This window comes from Musca vetustissima, unplaced genomic scaffold, assembly GCF_032173495.1.
Source record: "Musca vetustissima isolate MV318-11 ecotype Yass unplaced genomic scaffold, APGP_CSIRO_Mvet_v1 utg561, whole genome shotgun sequence".
NCBI classification, from domain to species: Eukaryota; Metazoa; Arthropoda; class Insecta; order Diptera; family Muscidae; genus Musca; species Musca vetustissima.
Genome location: NW_026886958.1, coordinates 327072 through 343964, shown reverse-complemented (window position 1 = coordinate 343964; position 16893 = coordinate 327072). Strand labels below are relative to the sequence as shown.

The 16893-nt window shown below is 34.9% G+C and overlaps 3 protein-coding genes across 3 annotated transcripts; 2 read left to right on the top strand and 1 right to left on the bottom strand.

The window, feature by feature from the left end:
• The first annotated feature begins 282 nt into the window (after positions 1-282).
• LOC133334440 (COP9 signalosome complex subunit 6) lies at positions 283-3044 on the top strand. The gene is made up of 2 exons (XM_061542735.1): positions 283-672; positions 2258-3044. Exons 1-2 carry the CDS (start codon positions 283-285, stop codon positions 2900-2902), a joined length of 1035 nt encoding a protein of 344 aa, XP_061398719.1. The 3' UTR covers positions 2903-3044.
• A 1066-nt stretch (positions 3045-4110) lies between these two features.
• LOC133334443 (diphthine methyl ester synthase) lies at positions 4111-5091 on the bottom strand. Its single transcript, XM_061542740.1, has 2 exons — positions 4935-5091; positions 4111-4844 (listed from the first exon to the last, which is right to left on the bottom strand). The coding sequence occupies exons 1-2, from the start codon at positions 5067-5069 to the stop codon at positions 4134-4136; spliced, it is 846 nt and encodes a 281-aa protein (XP_061398724.1). The 5' UTR covers positions 5070-5091; the 3' UTR covers positions 4111-4133.
• A 4306-nt stretch (positions 5092-9397) lies between these two features.
• LOC133334453 (uncharacterized) lies at positions 9398-16799 on the top strand. The gene is made up of 4 exons (XM_061542749.1): positions 9398-9831; positions 12727-12969; positions 14063-14275; positions 16385-16799. Exons 1-4 carry the CDS (start codon positions 9398-9400, stop codon positions 16797-16799), a joined length of 1305 nt encoding a protein of 434 aa, XP_061398733.1.
• Positions 16800-16893: the final 94 nt, after the last annotated feature.

The window sequence follows — 16893 nt, the reverse complement described above, 5'->3', positions numbered from 1 at the left end:
TTCCATTAATTTTTATTAAATTGTTAATTTATATATTTTTCATAATTTGTTTAAGAGGGATGTCATTTCAATGTGAATTACCACATAGAACCAATGAAATCAAGAAGAAGAATACACTGTGTCACCATTGTGAATGGTTACTCTATTGTTTATTGTCTGTGCAAAATTACGTGTGGCAACATTGCAAAATACAATCAATCAGTGTGTTTTTTCGACAGTCTATCTTCCTTTGAGAAAAATTTTGCAATTTTTTTTTATTAAATAGAATATTTACGCCCCAAAATGGAACAAATGGAAGTTGATGTTGATATGACTGCCAAGGCGAGTACTTCTGCTGCAGCCGCTGCTTCCGGTGAGGGTAGTAACAAAGTATCAAATACCGGTCCGAGTGCAACAACATCCTCCTCTTCGAATGTTATGGCTGATCCAAGTACTGTGCCGTCAGTAACCATATCACTACATCCTTTGGTTATAATGAACATTTCGGAACATTGGACACGCATACGAGCCCAGGCGGGAGAAGTTTGTCAGGTCTATGGTGCATTGATTGGCAAACAAAAGGGTCGTAATATTGAAGTGATGAATTCCTTTGAATTGAAAACAGATGTTGTGGGCGATGATGTCTTTATCAGTGTGGATTATTATATGGCCAAAGAGCTGCAATATAAGCAGGTATGAGAGTGTGGGGTAGGTACAAGTCTAGTTTACACGTTCGATCCGCATTTTTGGGGAATGGAATTTTCTATTGTATTAATTTTGCGAATAGAACTTCCAATTGAATTAAAATTTTATATCAAATAGCCGGCATTTGTCGCTATCTGCACACAAGAAAAAAAAACTTTATAAAATTGCCGGTATTTGACGAACTTAAGGGGCGATATTTCAGAAAGTATACAGCCTTATTCTGGATGTCAATTCCACGTGAATTTACTCGCTCTTCCCCTTCGTCTTATTCTGGACAACATTTTTGTGTGAATTTTTTCGCATTCTCGCTTTTGCCTTATTCTGAATGAAGTTCGAAAGCGAAAAATCCGCTTTGGGGAAAAATTAGGTATTCTGGATTACAGGGAGTAGGAGAATGAGATGAAATTTTGTGCGAATTTTTTCGCTAATAAATTCAAAGTGAATTGACTACAAAAACATAAGTAATAAATATTTTTATGAAAAATATTAACACAATACTTATTCTATGACGATTTAGAATATTATAAATGATAGTAAGCAAATATTTATCTGGAAAACAGCAAATAAAATGCCTTTGGAAATCCTATTGATAATGATGCATGCTGAACCAAATATTGCCAAGGAATGTATAAAGGTAATAATGAATATTTAAGTCGAGTTTGATGCATTTTGGAGGCGAAAACCAGACATTTTGGGTGAGGATGTGTATCTCAAGAAGAAAATTATAGAAAAACCAAATTTGCATAATGAGCCGCTTAACAGTAAAAAACTTAAATAAAAATTATGAAACAAAAAAAAAAAAAAAATACAAAAAATATTTTTTTTCAAAATTATCGTTTGCATTATTTGAAGGAAGAAATAAAGGAGTAGGAGCATAACAGGCCACTTTAAGAATTTGGAGAGATAAAATGTCGAAATTAAATAAAAAGGCACACAATTATGTGTCTGTGTTTTTCCCATCATAAAAAATGTTCTTTTATTTGTAATCTATTGTAGTTGTTGTACCAAAATGCATCAAAACTATGAACAGCTGTTTCACATGTCATAATGTAGGTTGCCATATTTTAAAACTTTAATTAATTTTCTTTTAATTACAAACCATTTATAAAGCGGATTCTTGATATTTCACATTTATATTGTTATAAAGTTTAAACCACAATAACAAGTAACAATTTTTAATAAAATAATCAATAAATAAAATATTGAAAAATATTACACAATTAAATTACAATGGGGCAACACACATTACAACTTAAATTACAATATGGCAACACACAACACAACTTAAATTATAATATGGCAACACGAATCTTTTTTTCAACCACCATTTTCGAAAACTCGAATCCGCATCTCGCATTTTTTGCGTCTCCCTATTCATTCAGAATAAGGCGAGAATGTGAAAGCGAAAATTGTTGTATATGCGAGATATCTCCCAGCGAATATCCAGAATAAGGCTGATAGTATAGAAAAGTATAGAAAAAAATCCGGACGATGCGTGTAGACTAGACTTATACCATGTCTGCCTAATAGTTCTTTCAGATAATTGCGAAATAATTCCCTTTCTTTGTTTTAGGTATTCAGTGATATGGACTTTATTGGCTGGTATACCACTGGAGAATACCCCACAGAAAAAGAATTGGCCATACATAAGCAAATTTCGGAAATGAATGAATGTCCAATTATGTTACAATTAAATCCCTTGTCACGCAATGTCGATCAACTGCCATTGAAACTCTACGAGTCGGTCATTGATATTGTTCGCAGTGAAGCAACTATGCTGTTGGTACCACTTACCTACACTCTGGCCACCGAGGAGGCTGAACGCATTGGTGTGGATCATGTAGCTCGCATGTCAACCAATGATACGGGTGAAAAATCATTTGTTGCCGAACATTTGGTTGCCCAAGAGAGTGCAATTAAAATGCTCAAGACTCGCATTAAAATCGTACTCAAATACATTAAAGATGTCGAGGCTGGAAAGCTTGCTGCCAATCAGGAAATTCTACGTGAAGTCTATGCTCTCAGTCATCGTTTGCCGGTAATGCAAGGCAGCGCCTTCAAAGAGGAATTCTATACACAATGTAATGATGTCGGCCTTATTAGCTATTTGGGCGCCATGACAAAGGGTTGCAACGACATGAATCATTTTGTTAACAAATTTAATGTACTCTACGATCGGCAAGGTTCGGGCAGACGTTTGCGGGGTTTGTATTATTAAATGAAAATAAATTTTTTAAATAATATTTACTATGTCAAAGAAAGGTATTTATTAATCACCCTAGGATATTCATCAACATGTGTCACCTTAGGTACCTCAACTCTAGTATGGTCGACCAGACCATAGCTGAACACAATTTAAAGAGAAGTGAAGGAAGTTTTTTTAATTTTAAATTTGCATTATTGATTGATTCATGATGATGACAAGATAACGAAATATAATAAAATGTGATGTAAAAATATTTTTTGGAAAATATCTTTAATTTTTTCTATGGAAGATTTTGGTTTTAAAATTAAGGGAGTATACTTTGGTATATGTGAAAAAAATGTATATATCGTGTTAAGGTGTTAATTTACTCACATGATTTGCTTAAAATAGGTACTGTAGTAACTCAGCAGCAATTACTTGGCGTAGTTCCATTCACAATTTTGTTTCCCCATTAAAACACTAATTTTCGTTTTAGATTTCACATCAATAAATTTCTTTAATTGTTCTCTGGGGTTTTCATATTCTTAACGGGTTCAATCACATTCTTTGTTTTTCATTTCACAATTCCAAAAAATATATTTTTTGTAAATATAAATAAATTTACGCTCTACAGTTTCATACATTTTTTTACTCTAAACCTTTATCCTTTACAATCATACAACTTTGAATCTACTTTAAATGCTATAGATTTTGAATCATTTCATGATTAGCCAAAAGAGAGGGTAGTTAGCACAACAATATTTGTTTCATTTTTAAAGTTAATTACTATTAAATTTTAAAAATAAAGTTTATAATTATTGAAAAAAAAGAAAATTAAAACAAAAAAGCTTCTTAACACAAAATCATTACATTTATATATTTTTATGTGATCCTCAACGATCCTCAATGCACAATGGAAAACGAGCGTAATTCCAAACGTATATTAGAACTATGAGATACACATTAGTGAGGTGACCAGGGATCTTAACAATGATTTTCTATCATAAAAAATTTTTGTGGTATGTCTACATTGAACCTGCACCAAAAAAAGAAAGACGACGAGCTGATAATCTATTCAAGTGTGCAATAGATGGACAGGTTCACTCTAAAATAACTAACATTTCTCTTACGTATACATTTGCATATTAAAACCTTTAAGTTTGCGGATTATCTTTCAACACTCTGCTCACTCCTTCTTAGCCGAAATGAGATTGGTTTTCCTTGTTTGTTTTTTTGGCATTTTTCTGAGTAGAGCTGTAGTTATCTAATGATTGTAATCCTCTAATTTAAGCGCACCAGCATATTGTTGTAAAAACTCCACTTCCAAGGGATGCATTTCTTTGGCGGGTATGACAAGAGAATGCAATGGACCTCCCATATCAGTGGAAGCCATATCTCGCAACGTTCGAACTACAATTTGTTGATTGTCATGACCGACACGTGCCAAGCCCACACACAACGATTGGTCATTCAGTATTGTATTACGTTCCAAAGCATCCTTTTTATCGACTATGGCCAATAGCTGCTGAGCAGCTTCGGCCACGGTCATAAAACGTGGTGGCATATATTCTTTTCTCCCCCGCATCAACGATTCAAGTGTGGGTTCCTTGACCTTGATGTCCAGCAGACACAGTGTGTGCATATTGTGCAAACGATTCAGCTTGATTTTATCATAAAAGCTATCGGGTTTCCAGGTTTCATCCCAATAGGGTATGGATACAGTTTCGCCAAATTTGTACAGCTGAAGGCCACAGCAACCGATGGCGTTCATAATGGACGCATTGTGTATCACTTTATAGGGGATTTTCTTTTCTTTGGCTCTCAATATGAAGTCGGTGTGCGTAGTGGCGCCAAATGGATCGCCCACAACCAACAAGGCCACATCTTCCTCGGCAGCGCCAGCTAATATTTCATCAGCACCCTGTTCGACAAGGTCACGATCTGCCAACAATACTGGACGTCCATAAAATGCTTCCTATACACAAAACACATTAGTAAAAACAAAAACAATGTAATTTATTTCATTTATCAACTGCATTTGTATTTGCACATGCAACTAACTTACCAATTCCTCCTTGGGACAGCCCAATATTGATGTATACATTTCCAAATATACACGACTACATTGTTTTACAATTTCAAGGCCTTTTACTGTAATGTCCTTGGGATCTCCCAAGCCCAAACCAATTAAATAAAACATGTCAGTAGTATTTGTAGTGTTGTTACTCTTTTTTTCAGTGGTGGCGTCGTCTAAACAATTTTTACCGTCGTACTACACCGCAATGCACTCGCCACCCTGTCGCACACAAATTCTCCGATTTTAATTGCACGTTTATGCTATGTTTTTGTAATTTTTGTGCGAAATTTAATCTACAATAATATCCTTTTTCGATGATTTTAGTTTAACTACACGTGCCTGAATGGGTTTTGTGCTTGTTTTGCTTGTTGCTTTTAGGGATGTACAGATCGATTTTCGACTAATCTGGTATTGGTGGTAAATATGGGAAATGTTTGGAAAGACTATTGGGAAATGTTTGCAAACAATTTTGATTCAAAATTTTATATTTTATTCAAATTAAATTCTAGTTTAATAAATTTATTTTAAAAGTTATTTAAATTTATTGCTTAAGGTCACTATAACCACTTGTTGATATGTCTGGAATGTGTTTACACGTGAATAATTATTAAACATTTTCAAATGTAGAGGGTTATTATTTTTATATGTATTACAGCCGTCAATTGGGGAATAGTGTGATCAAATTGTTGGAAATGTTTTCAGTTACACGAAAGACAATTTACAATTTATTAAATCGAGCAGAAAACAAAGAAAAGGAGATAACCCGAAGTGCAAAATAACACTCGTACTGAGCGCATAATTATTAGAACAATTATGCATAACCCTTAAATTTCCACAAGGACCCTGATATATAAGCCTTTAACTTTCCGAGGACCGTTGTATTTTTTCATACTTTTTAAATTTCGATTGAAAATGTGTCATTGTTATATTAATCAACCCCCGGTTCATGGGTCTTGATATTATTCCCAAGTCCAACATTGGAAGCATGTCTCTTCTGGTCTTCTAATTTTCACTGCATGTTGGATATCATGTGAGAGATAACACCGATATAATCTGTATAATATATGTCAGGATGCTGATATTATTCATGGTATTGGTAAAATACTTTCCCGACTATGCTAAACATCACCAGATCTAATATAAGAGAGAATACTTGTTTAATGAAAGTTTTTCGAGCGGATAATATCTACCTTCTCTCTCAAAAGATATCCAACAGCAGCATTTGGACGACTGGAAGCTGTATGTATCGAGTAAAATCTAGCATAAAATATTCGAAAATCGACTCTGCTATAGGACAGTAATACTTGGCTTGTGTCTAACATCATCACTAAAAAGCTATGTTTATTCAAAATATATCAGAATAACATGCAGATTATTCTGGCTCAAAGCCCTGACAGAGCTGTGGAATCCAATAAACCAGGAACACATACAAAAGCTGATTAAGCGATGGAAATTGAGATGGATTGTCCACACCTTAAGAAAGAATGAATAGGGAACATAACCAAATGAAATGGAATATATATGAATCACGAAATCGTGGCCGACCAAGAAACACCTGGCGATGAACAATAACGCAAGAACCAAGACAATGTAGAAGATGCAAAACAATGGCAACTAACCGAATAATCTGCCGATGCTTTGTAGAAGCAAGATGGACAAAAAAAAAACGTTTTGTAATTTTTTGAAATGAGTTTTTAAAGAAGAAACGAAATGGTCGAGAATCGATCTATATGTACAACGATACGCAGCAGATGATGATCAATTTGTAATCTGACTTTTTTCTCTGATATAGATCCCATCATCATCTACAGTTTTGTCGAACAAATTTTTTGGCAGAATTCTAAATTCCTTTCTTCATATTATATTTACGTGTTCCCCTTTTCTTTTCTCATTTGTTATTTCCTTTTCAGAATGAACCACAGGCCTCCAAATATGATTGACTTTCTTTTTTAACTTAACCTATACACCAAGTATATGGATTGCCAAATTGCAGTCACTTCTTCTAAAAAATGCAGCCAAGATCCCCAAAAAAAATCACTACTTTATGATACTCTGAAAAGGTACAGTGAGCCGCAATGCTGAACTTAAGGCCTCTGGGTCTCAGCATTAAGTGTCAGGCCGCGCGTAGTGCCCTAAGGTTCCATGAACAACATGTTTGGCGGTGACTATCTTTGTGGATAGTCAAGGGGCTCTTAAAGTCATCAAATCCTGTTACATCAAATCCGAGGCCGTCCTCAAGTGTAGAACACTTTTGGAAGAACTTACTTACCGTGATATCATGGTTAATGAAAGAGCAGACGAATTAGCTAGACGAGGATCCCAATCTACAGATCTAGCAATTGATGGCTCAATCAAACCACCCATATGTCATCTTTATCAGGAACTTTTAGGCGCTCTTCGAAGAAAGAGCCAATGAACTTTGGCACAACGAACCTAGGTGCAATGTGTCAAGATCTATCTGGCCGATTCTGTCACCCGAGAGGACAAATTGTTGAACCTGAGCAAAGCTGAAATTAGAGCAATGACAGAAATCATTACTGGTCATTGCAATATCAGGACCTTGTTGTTACTGATTGAGACCATGTTGTTATTGATTACTGTAGACTCTGTGCTGACGGAGACAATTGAGCATCTCTTGTGTCGCTGCCCAGTCCTGGCCTACAGACGGCACAGACTAGTGGGTGCTCACTTTCTTCTCAACAACAGAATCTGCTTTAAACTACAGCATCATTAGAAACCTAAAGTGGTTGGGAAAGTGCAACGTTGGCACGTAATATATTTTCTATCCAATTTCTATAGCCATCGATACTATCTCATACTTACCTTCTCATACTTCCTTATAAACTTCTTATCTCTCTCTATCACCCCTTTTTTCTCCCACATTAGATCTCCCCATATATTTTTCTTTTCGTGGATGATCATGATACCCTTCATCACTTTGTATAATTTAAACGTACATACATAACCACAATGTGAAGAAGGATATAAATGCCTTAGGAGTAGTAGGAATATGTGTACAAATTTTAAAATTCTATCTTGAATAATGCGATCTACATAATGTTTTCAACAGATTAACGTTTCTAAATCAACCGTATTATATCAAACTATCGAATTTTTAAAGATGTTACAAACGAAATGAAATATAAAAAAATAATTGATTTTGAAATATTATAACTCGCGACCATGATCGCTTAGTTTGATTGTAAAAAGTCTGGAAGTCGAACATAATATATTATTTACTGTTGCATCAACAAAAATATTCTTAAACATAACGTATCACAGTTGTTATTTAAAACAAATTTTTTTGTTAGTTTAATTGTTAATGAAAACCGTGAGCTACTTCTACGAACTTCTGTTTTACATTGCTTAACAGCTTTTCAAACAAATGTCTTAACCGAAGACAAGGACATGTTGGATGTTATTGGCGTTTGTTTCTAGCTCTGTATCTATTATTTAATACGAACAAAACAAACCGAACAAATTTTCTCATTGTAAATCCCAGAAACCAAGAAACACATTTTTCATGCACTGTTTGTCTTTATTTTTATATAGGTTATTTCCGCAAAAGTCTTATTGCTATTATTGTTGATATTCGTACTATTATTATTATTATTAAATTTAAATAGAGCCGGTTAAACTTGTTGAAAACTTCATTATGAATGAATCGTCGATGGCGGTTAGTATGGACGTTAAACTCTATTTGGTAATACATGCCATGCCGTGGCAATGAAGTAAAACAATTGTTCGTTGAGCGCCCAATAAACAAGCAACACCAACCGTGAGCTGGTGATTAGACAGGCTGGCAGACATACACACACCGCTAGACAATAGTGGCAGAGGTTTGACTTAATACCCGCTCAGAGTCATTCGTTCGTTGTACCACTGCCATAGTTTTTCTTACACACTTCTCCGAACTGAAGTTGTTTGTCGTCGGTGATGTTGATGGTGGTGCTGTTTTTTTTATTATTGGGGATGGTGATGATCATGATGATGATGTTGATGGTTGCTGTGCACTTGTTTACCCCTGAGTCTGCGTTGTGATGTGTGGATAGGTGTTTTAGTGGCTGGACTGTTACTGCTCCCACTGAAACGTTCCGCACTTCATACAAAACATTTCAGTCACTTATTTAACGAATGTAACGAATAAACGAACAATTTTATTGGTTTAATTTAAACATAACCGTTGACTAAATAAGACGTTAAGTTAAAGGTGGCGGCTAAAAAGAGATTGTGCTGCATTAAACATTTTAACTTATATTTCGTTCGATTTGTCTGTGCATTTATTTAAAAAAGAAAGAAAAAAGAAAACCAAAATGAATTATAATTCACATGGAAGAGAATTTTTATTATTATTAATTTATTATATAACATCAATAAGTAGTATTCACGCCACACATTACAATCACGCCCATATTTATAAAATACCCAATGGATATCCCACCCGAACAAATATGAATAACTTAATTTTAAACGATATGAAAAGTGCATTCGATCCGATTACAAATAATAGTTTAGATTTTGAACGAGTCGTAACTGAAATGTACAGTTTTCCAATGAAAAATCCAAAAATTAATTCAGCAATGGTATTTAAATTACCATTCGAGGAGGACGGGACCCGTGACAATAGATTTTCGGAACGTATGCTATTTATGGAACGGCAAGAGTTTATGGAACCAACATTTCCTAATTTAACCGAATCATATATGACTTTAAGGAGGTTTCGTTATGCGAAAGTGCCATTTAATAGAAATATTACCGAACTTATGCGTATCGAAATGCAAGCTATTGATCGAGCAGCGCAACGGGATCCCTGGTCACATTTGGGTTTAGACGGTTGGAATGGTGATATTGCCCAGCCACAAACTACACAGGATTATCGTAATAGGTAAGGAAAGAAAATGCTTATATCTTAGAGGGTCATTTTTTCACATGCCCTCATTTTGGACAATTTCTATTATCCTTATACTAAACAAACATATTGCAAAAAAAAAAAATTAATTTAAAAACGCATGATTTTCACATGTAATAAGTTGACGCTTTTCTTAATAAAAAATGTAATATCCAAAAAGTAGTATTTTGTTGTGTGGTAATAAAATAATGTTCAGTAGGTCAAAGCAGTATACATAAATGAACTAATGAACTTTGTTAAAAATTAAAAAAAATGACTTAATGTGTGTGCGGAACCATATATTTTTCTGGTAGACGAAAACTCTTAGTAACTTCTTTTGCAATAAGAAAGAGTAATTTTTATACCCTACATAACACTGTGATACAGTGTATTTTGTCTTTGTGTGTATGTTTGTAACATACAAAAAATACACATACTTATATAGGATCACTTTTTGAGTCGATTTTTGCATGTCCGTAAATCGTTTATCCCAGTTCTTCTCTTTAAGTATCCGATAGAGATGAAATTTTGAACAGCTCATTTATTTGACCCCATATCTACACTCCAATTCTGACCGCAAAATCTACGTCAAGCTCTCCAGTAAATTTGGTACTAAAATCTAGCTCTATACTAAATTTGGTACCGTTACATACCACAAGATTTCCAAAACTTCCTACTTACCACAATCCTACACCCTAAAAATAATTTGAATAACAAATTTCTGGATTCCAGCTGTATCGGTTCACCTAAATTTAAATTGTATCAAATTTAGTACCATTTAGTACCTACCTCAAATCCAAAAGAAATGATATTTCCCAATTTCAGGACACATGAGCACGAATTTCCAAAACGTTTTACATACCTCAATCCTACCCTCCAAATGTTATCTTATTAAATTTCAGCTCTATCGGGTTACCTAAATCCAAATTTAGTACCATTCAATATCCATAAGTACAAATGTCCAAATCTACATCCATACCCCAATCCTACACTCCTACGTATTTCCACTACCTCAATTTGACAATTATTTCGAAATTTCAGTGTTCTATCTCTATCGGTTCACCCAAATCCAAATTGTACCAAATATAGTACCATTTAGTATGCATAAGTTAAAAAATTTCCAAAACTACATCCATTCCCCCAATCTTATGCAATAAGAAGCAATCTTAATTCAAATTCCCCCTCTATCCGATCACCTAAATCCAAACTGTATAAGATTTAGTACGATTTAGTACACATAAGTACAAATTTCCATAACGATCTAATTTATAAAAATCCAAAACTTTTTGCATACCCCTTTCCAAAGCTTTTTGTATACCCCAATTCTACTCTGCAACAGTTATCTTAATTCCAAATTTCAGGATTCCAATTCTATCCGTTCACCCAAATGCAAATTGTACAAAATATTGTACCATTTCGTATCCATAAATAAAAAATTTTCCAAAACTATCTCCATAACCCAATCCTAAACTCCAACAGCAATCTTAATTCCAAATTTCAGGATTCTACTTCTATGCGAACACCTAAATCCAAATTGTATATAATTTAGTACCATTTAGTGCACATAAGTACAAATTTCCATAACGATCTAACAATGCAATAGAAATGTTATTTCCCAATTTCAGGATTCCAGCTCTATATGTTCAACCTAAATTCTAATTGTACCAAATTTGGTGTCGTTTAGTACTCATAAGTACGAATAATCAAAACTTCCTACATTTCCCAGTCCTACACCCCAGCAGTAATCTTTATTCCAAATTTCAGGACTCTATTGGTTCACCTAAATCCAAATTTATTACCATTTAGTACCCATAAGTACAATTTTTCTTAGATTAGAGCAGGTTGTTGTTGTTGTTGAGAAGAAATTAAGAGCACACACTAGTATGTGCCGTCTGTAGACCAAGACTGGGCAGCGACACAGGAGAGGCTCATTTACTGTTAAAGGCCATGATATTGCAATGACCAGTAATGATTCCTGTCATTACTCTTATTTCAGCTATACTCAGGTCCATCAATTGCCATACATAGCCATCAATTGCTATATCTGTAAATTGAAATCCTCGTCTAGCTATTTCGTCTGCTCTTTCATAGCTGTAAGTTCTTCCAAAACTGTTCTACACTTGAGGACGGCCTCAGATTTGATGTAAGAGCTGATTGACTATCCACAACGCTCTCTGCATCCAGATTGTTTATCAATTCCGCTGCCTTCCGAATCGCGAAGATTTTAGTTTGGAAACACTACAGTTGCTATCCAGCTTGTAGGTAAGCTCAAGGCCTAGCCGTTCACAGTAGACGTCAGCCCCTGTACCTTCTTCTATCTTGGATTCGTCTGTATAGAAAGACAGACCGTCCAGAGGAATGTTACTCCGGTTCCAGTCGTCTCTACTAGGAATAAATACATCTGCATCGTCAAATCTCAGGACTGGTGATATATAGTCGTTTAGTTTTACGCGTTGGTCCAATGTCATACCTGGTTCGTTCAAGATACAATCATGCCCAAAGGTACAACTTCCCCAACGATTTTGTTCATGCAGACTTAGGTCAATACGCGCGGCCCGAAACGCTTGAAATGCCGAGACCCAGAGGCCTTAAGTTCGTCATTGCGTTCAGAGCTGCTTGTGAGGTGCTCCTCGCGGCTGCTGTTATTAGAATAGAGGTGGCTCTTTTTACCTTATCTAGTTAGCTGGATGACGACTTGTGGCGCAGGCAGTTTCACCAAACGAGATAACCATAGGAAAGGATGGGCCTTACCATGGTGTTATACAACCAGTGTATAGTTGATGGTTTTAGCCCCCAACTTTTCCCAATGGAATTCTTGCATACATAGAGTGCAATCAGCCCTCACTTTGCCCGTTCCTCAGCGTTCCTATTCCATCGTAATTGACAGTCCAGGATTGTGCTTCAAAGCTACACTCCATCCAGTGTTGGTGGAGCAAAAACGTCGAGCTTACTCTTCCTGGTGAACATTGCCAGATCCGTCTTTGTTGGATTTACACCAAGGCCGTTCGCCCTGGCCCAACGCGACAGTGTCAGTAAGGCTCTTTGCATAAGCTCCGAGAAATTTTCCGGAAATCAATATCACGACGTTGTCCGCATAAGCTACGACTTTGACAACTTTTCCGTCCAGTTCCATCAGTATGTTGTTAATTACCAATGGCCATAGCAATGGTGAGAGCGAGGGTTGCCTCTAGTTACTGTTTTCCTGATTTTTGTATCCCCCATATTTGGATTTATAGTTCTGCTCTTTAGCATTTTATCTATTCAAAAAGTAAGGATTTCAAGAGTGCCAATTTTTTTAAGTGAGTGGTTTACGGACTCAAGTTGTTAAAGGCTCCTTCTATATCTAGGAAGGCGGCCAACGTAAAGTTCGAATTCCATATTTCTCTCAACATATCTTAACAACTCGTGCAGTGCAGATTCTACAGATATGCCCTTTATGTATGCGTGCTGTGAATTGCAAAGAGAGGTGGTGTCTATACGACTCCCAATCTCTAGGTCAATCAGTCTTTCGACAGTCTTGAGGAGAAAGGATGATAGGCTAATGGGTCTATAGTCCATTGGTGCAGAGTGGCTTGATTTACCCGCTTTAGGAATGTAAGTAACATTTACCTCGTTCCATAGACCCGGAACACACGAGAGAGTCAAACACGCCGTATAGATCTTCTTAAGGGTCAGATATATACTTGGCGAGGCAAATTGAAGCATCGCCGTTGTGATTCTATCTGGTCCTGGCGATTTATATGGTTTGAATGTATCTTATTTCTGTTAACCACCTTGCCAATGAGATAAAATTCTAGAGTCACAAGAGGCTGAGTGTCATCACGTTCACCGTCGATGGTACCCATACCTTTGCAACCTGGGAAATAAGTCTCAGCTAGGAGATTAAGAGTCTCAGAACCATCCTGCTTCTTGATACTTCCGATGGACTTCTAATCCTTGGATAGTAATCTTCGAAACCTAGCAGCGTCGTTGACTCCTTCTATCGACACACAGAAATTTATTCAAGACTTTTTCTTTGTATTTGTTGAAACTAGCTCTGTAGGAGTTCCAGCCAAAATGGAGTTTTGATTTATGCGCCCTGTCTGTCGTCTGGTCGGTTTCCTGAGCGAGGAAAAGAAAGGGAAGGGGAATCTGTTAATCCTAAACATGACAGATATATATGTATATCCCTTTATTTTAATTTTATTTTCCGACATTCCAAATAACTTCCATTTCATTTGTTTTGTAGTGACCCCTCAAACACATTGACCGAATATCCTTATCATGAAATAACAAAAGACCTATATGGCGGTATATCATCAACGGAATATCTAAAGGATATTGCTGAGGCAGAAATGAAACAAAAACAATATCGAGTAGAACTTAGAAAGGAAATGGATGAAAATGTGTTTATAGCACGATCAAATGATCCCTTTGGATATTCGACAAAATGGGAAAAGAGGTAATTTAATTTAATTTGTCTTTATTTACTTTGTAATTGAAGCCAAATTACAATTTAATGGCCAATTTATGTATAATTACAAAGAATCCACCTTATATCATAGCTACTCTAAATCAAATTCTTATAAATATAATATAATAAATATTTTAAACATGTTTAAATCTGCATTACATCATGACTACTCAAATATATCCACTTTTAAACAAGTTATTATAAATAAATGATGTTAACACTAATAAAACATTATGAATGTAATTATGCAGATGCATTTTAAAAAACTTCGTGACATCATGGCTACTCAAATGTAAAATATTAAATAATATAAATTTATAAATACAATACATTGAATACTATTGTGGTTGTTACGTAGCTTTAAAATGATAATCAATTTTTGCAAATCAAGTAAGGCAAAATCATATAAATGATTTAAAATGTATATAAAAAAGTTAGAACAGATTTTCGGAATAGTGTTGAAGAATTTTTTTCCTGAATAAGTTATAGGAATAACAGAATAGCTTTAAATTATTTGGGAGTATATTAAATAAACGAGTTACTCTAACAGTAAACGATTCATTCATATGGGGGCCAATTCTTGTGATTAGTTGATTTAATCGAATCGAATGACAAAAAGTAAAGTAATTTGTTAAAAACAGAGGTGATTGTTGTTTAAACACTTTGTAAAATAAAACCAAAACTCTGAAATTGATAAAATCGCGGAAAGAACAACCGAGAAAGCGATATACATAGGGGGAAATATGATCATACCGTTTTCTGGAATATAGATAGCGCATAACTCTGTTAAAAGCTAGCTGCAGCATAGAAATATATCTATCATAAGTGCCCGAATACACCTCTAAACAGTATAGCATATTGGGCATAATAAGAGCATATATTAGTCTCTTCTTTACATGATGTGGTAGAATTAAATCGGAATTGTAAAGTTGCCTAAGGGAAAAGTTTATATGGGCAACTATACTACTGATTTGACACTCAAACGTTAGCTTGTCGTCTAATATAACACCCAAACACGTCATGCTGTGTACAATGTTAATATTTACTCCATGATAAATTAATTGCAAATGGTTAACTTCCTTATTGGCAAAGATCATTGCATTCGTTTTCAATGGGTTAACAGAAAGACGATTGGCAGACATCCAATCACTGAGATTTCTCATAACGAGATCAATTTTAGATTGCAATATATTTTCGTAAGCGAATTCGCCTACAAAAAGAAGTTGTACATCATCTGCGTACGCATAAGGTATACACCAATATTTCAATTTATCAAACAAATCATTTAAAAACATAATGAATAAAAGAGGTCCTAAGACCGAACCTTGCGGAACGCCACTTTTACATGGGAGTATGGTAGAATAATTGTTTTTCTGGAAGACAAATTGTTTTCTATCAAGCAGGTAAGAATACAATAATTTACAGGCATATTTATTGAATCGATACACATTGTTAAGCTTGTGCATAAGACAGAAATAGTCTACCTGATCGAATGCTTTTTCCAGATCAAGTGAAATTAATACACATAGTTTATTGTTAGAAAAATACCTTCTTATATTATCTGTTAAACCGACCAACAACATAGCAGTGCTTCTTCCACTTCGGAACCCACATTGACAATCATTTAATAGTTTCTTTCTTTCAATGTACGATATTATTTGTTTTTGTAAAACATATTCCACAACTTTGGACAGAACAGGTACCAGGGCAATAGGTCGATACTCACAGAAATTGCTACTTTTTTTCTTAATAGGATTGATTTTTGCTGTCTTCCAGCAGCATGGAAATGTTGAAGTCTGTATAATGGAATTGACAATATGTAATAAGTAAATTGATATGTAAGGGAAAACCAATTTATTATATTTTTTAGTAAAACCATCAGAACCAGAAGCGTTTGATTTAACTTTGGCAAATGCATCGACCAATTCATTATGTACGATACAGGAAAATGAAAATCCATCATCGTAATCTGAAAAGTGTAGCAAATCTTCAAGGTCGCCTTGAGGATCAATTTGGTTATTGACAAACTTTAAATTAATGTTAAAAAAAATAAAAATAATGAAAAATACATTTTAATATTTTTTTAACTTTTTCCAGAAATCAAACAAAACACAAACGTGATGTCCTACGCCTGTATTCCATGCTGAAATGTTCTACTGGCTGTGAACCACTGATCTATAAAGGCTATGGCTGTTATTGTGGATTTTTGGGTAATGGAATACCCACAGATGGCATTGATCGTTGTTGCAAACTACACGATAAATGTTACGAGCACAGTAATTGCCTGTCATATCTGGAATATTTTGTACCTTATGTATGGAAATGTTATCGTGGTAAACCATTGTGTGCCATAGATCATGGAGAATGGGGTGGTCCGGATTCATGTGCTGCTCGTCTATGTTATTGTGATTTACGCTTGTCACGTTGTTTGCGACAATATGCATGTCCTAGTCGGCGGGCCGTGTGCAAGTCATCACTTGCCAGAAGATTACAAAATTTCATCTTTACATAGTGTTAAAGTTAATATTTGTTATCAAATGTTTTTCGGTTTTTGTTTTTTTAGAATAAATTTTTAATTTATTATTATTATTAATTATATTTTGTTT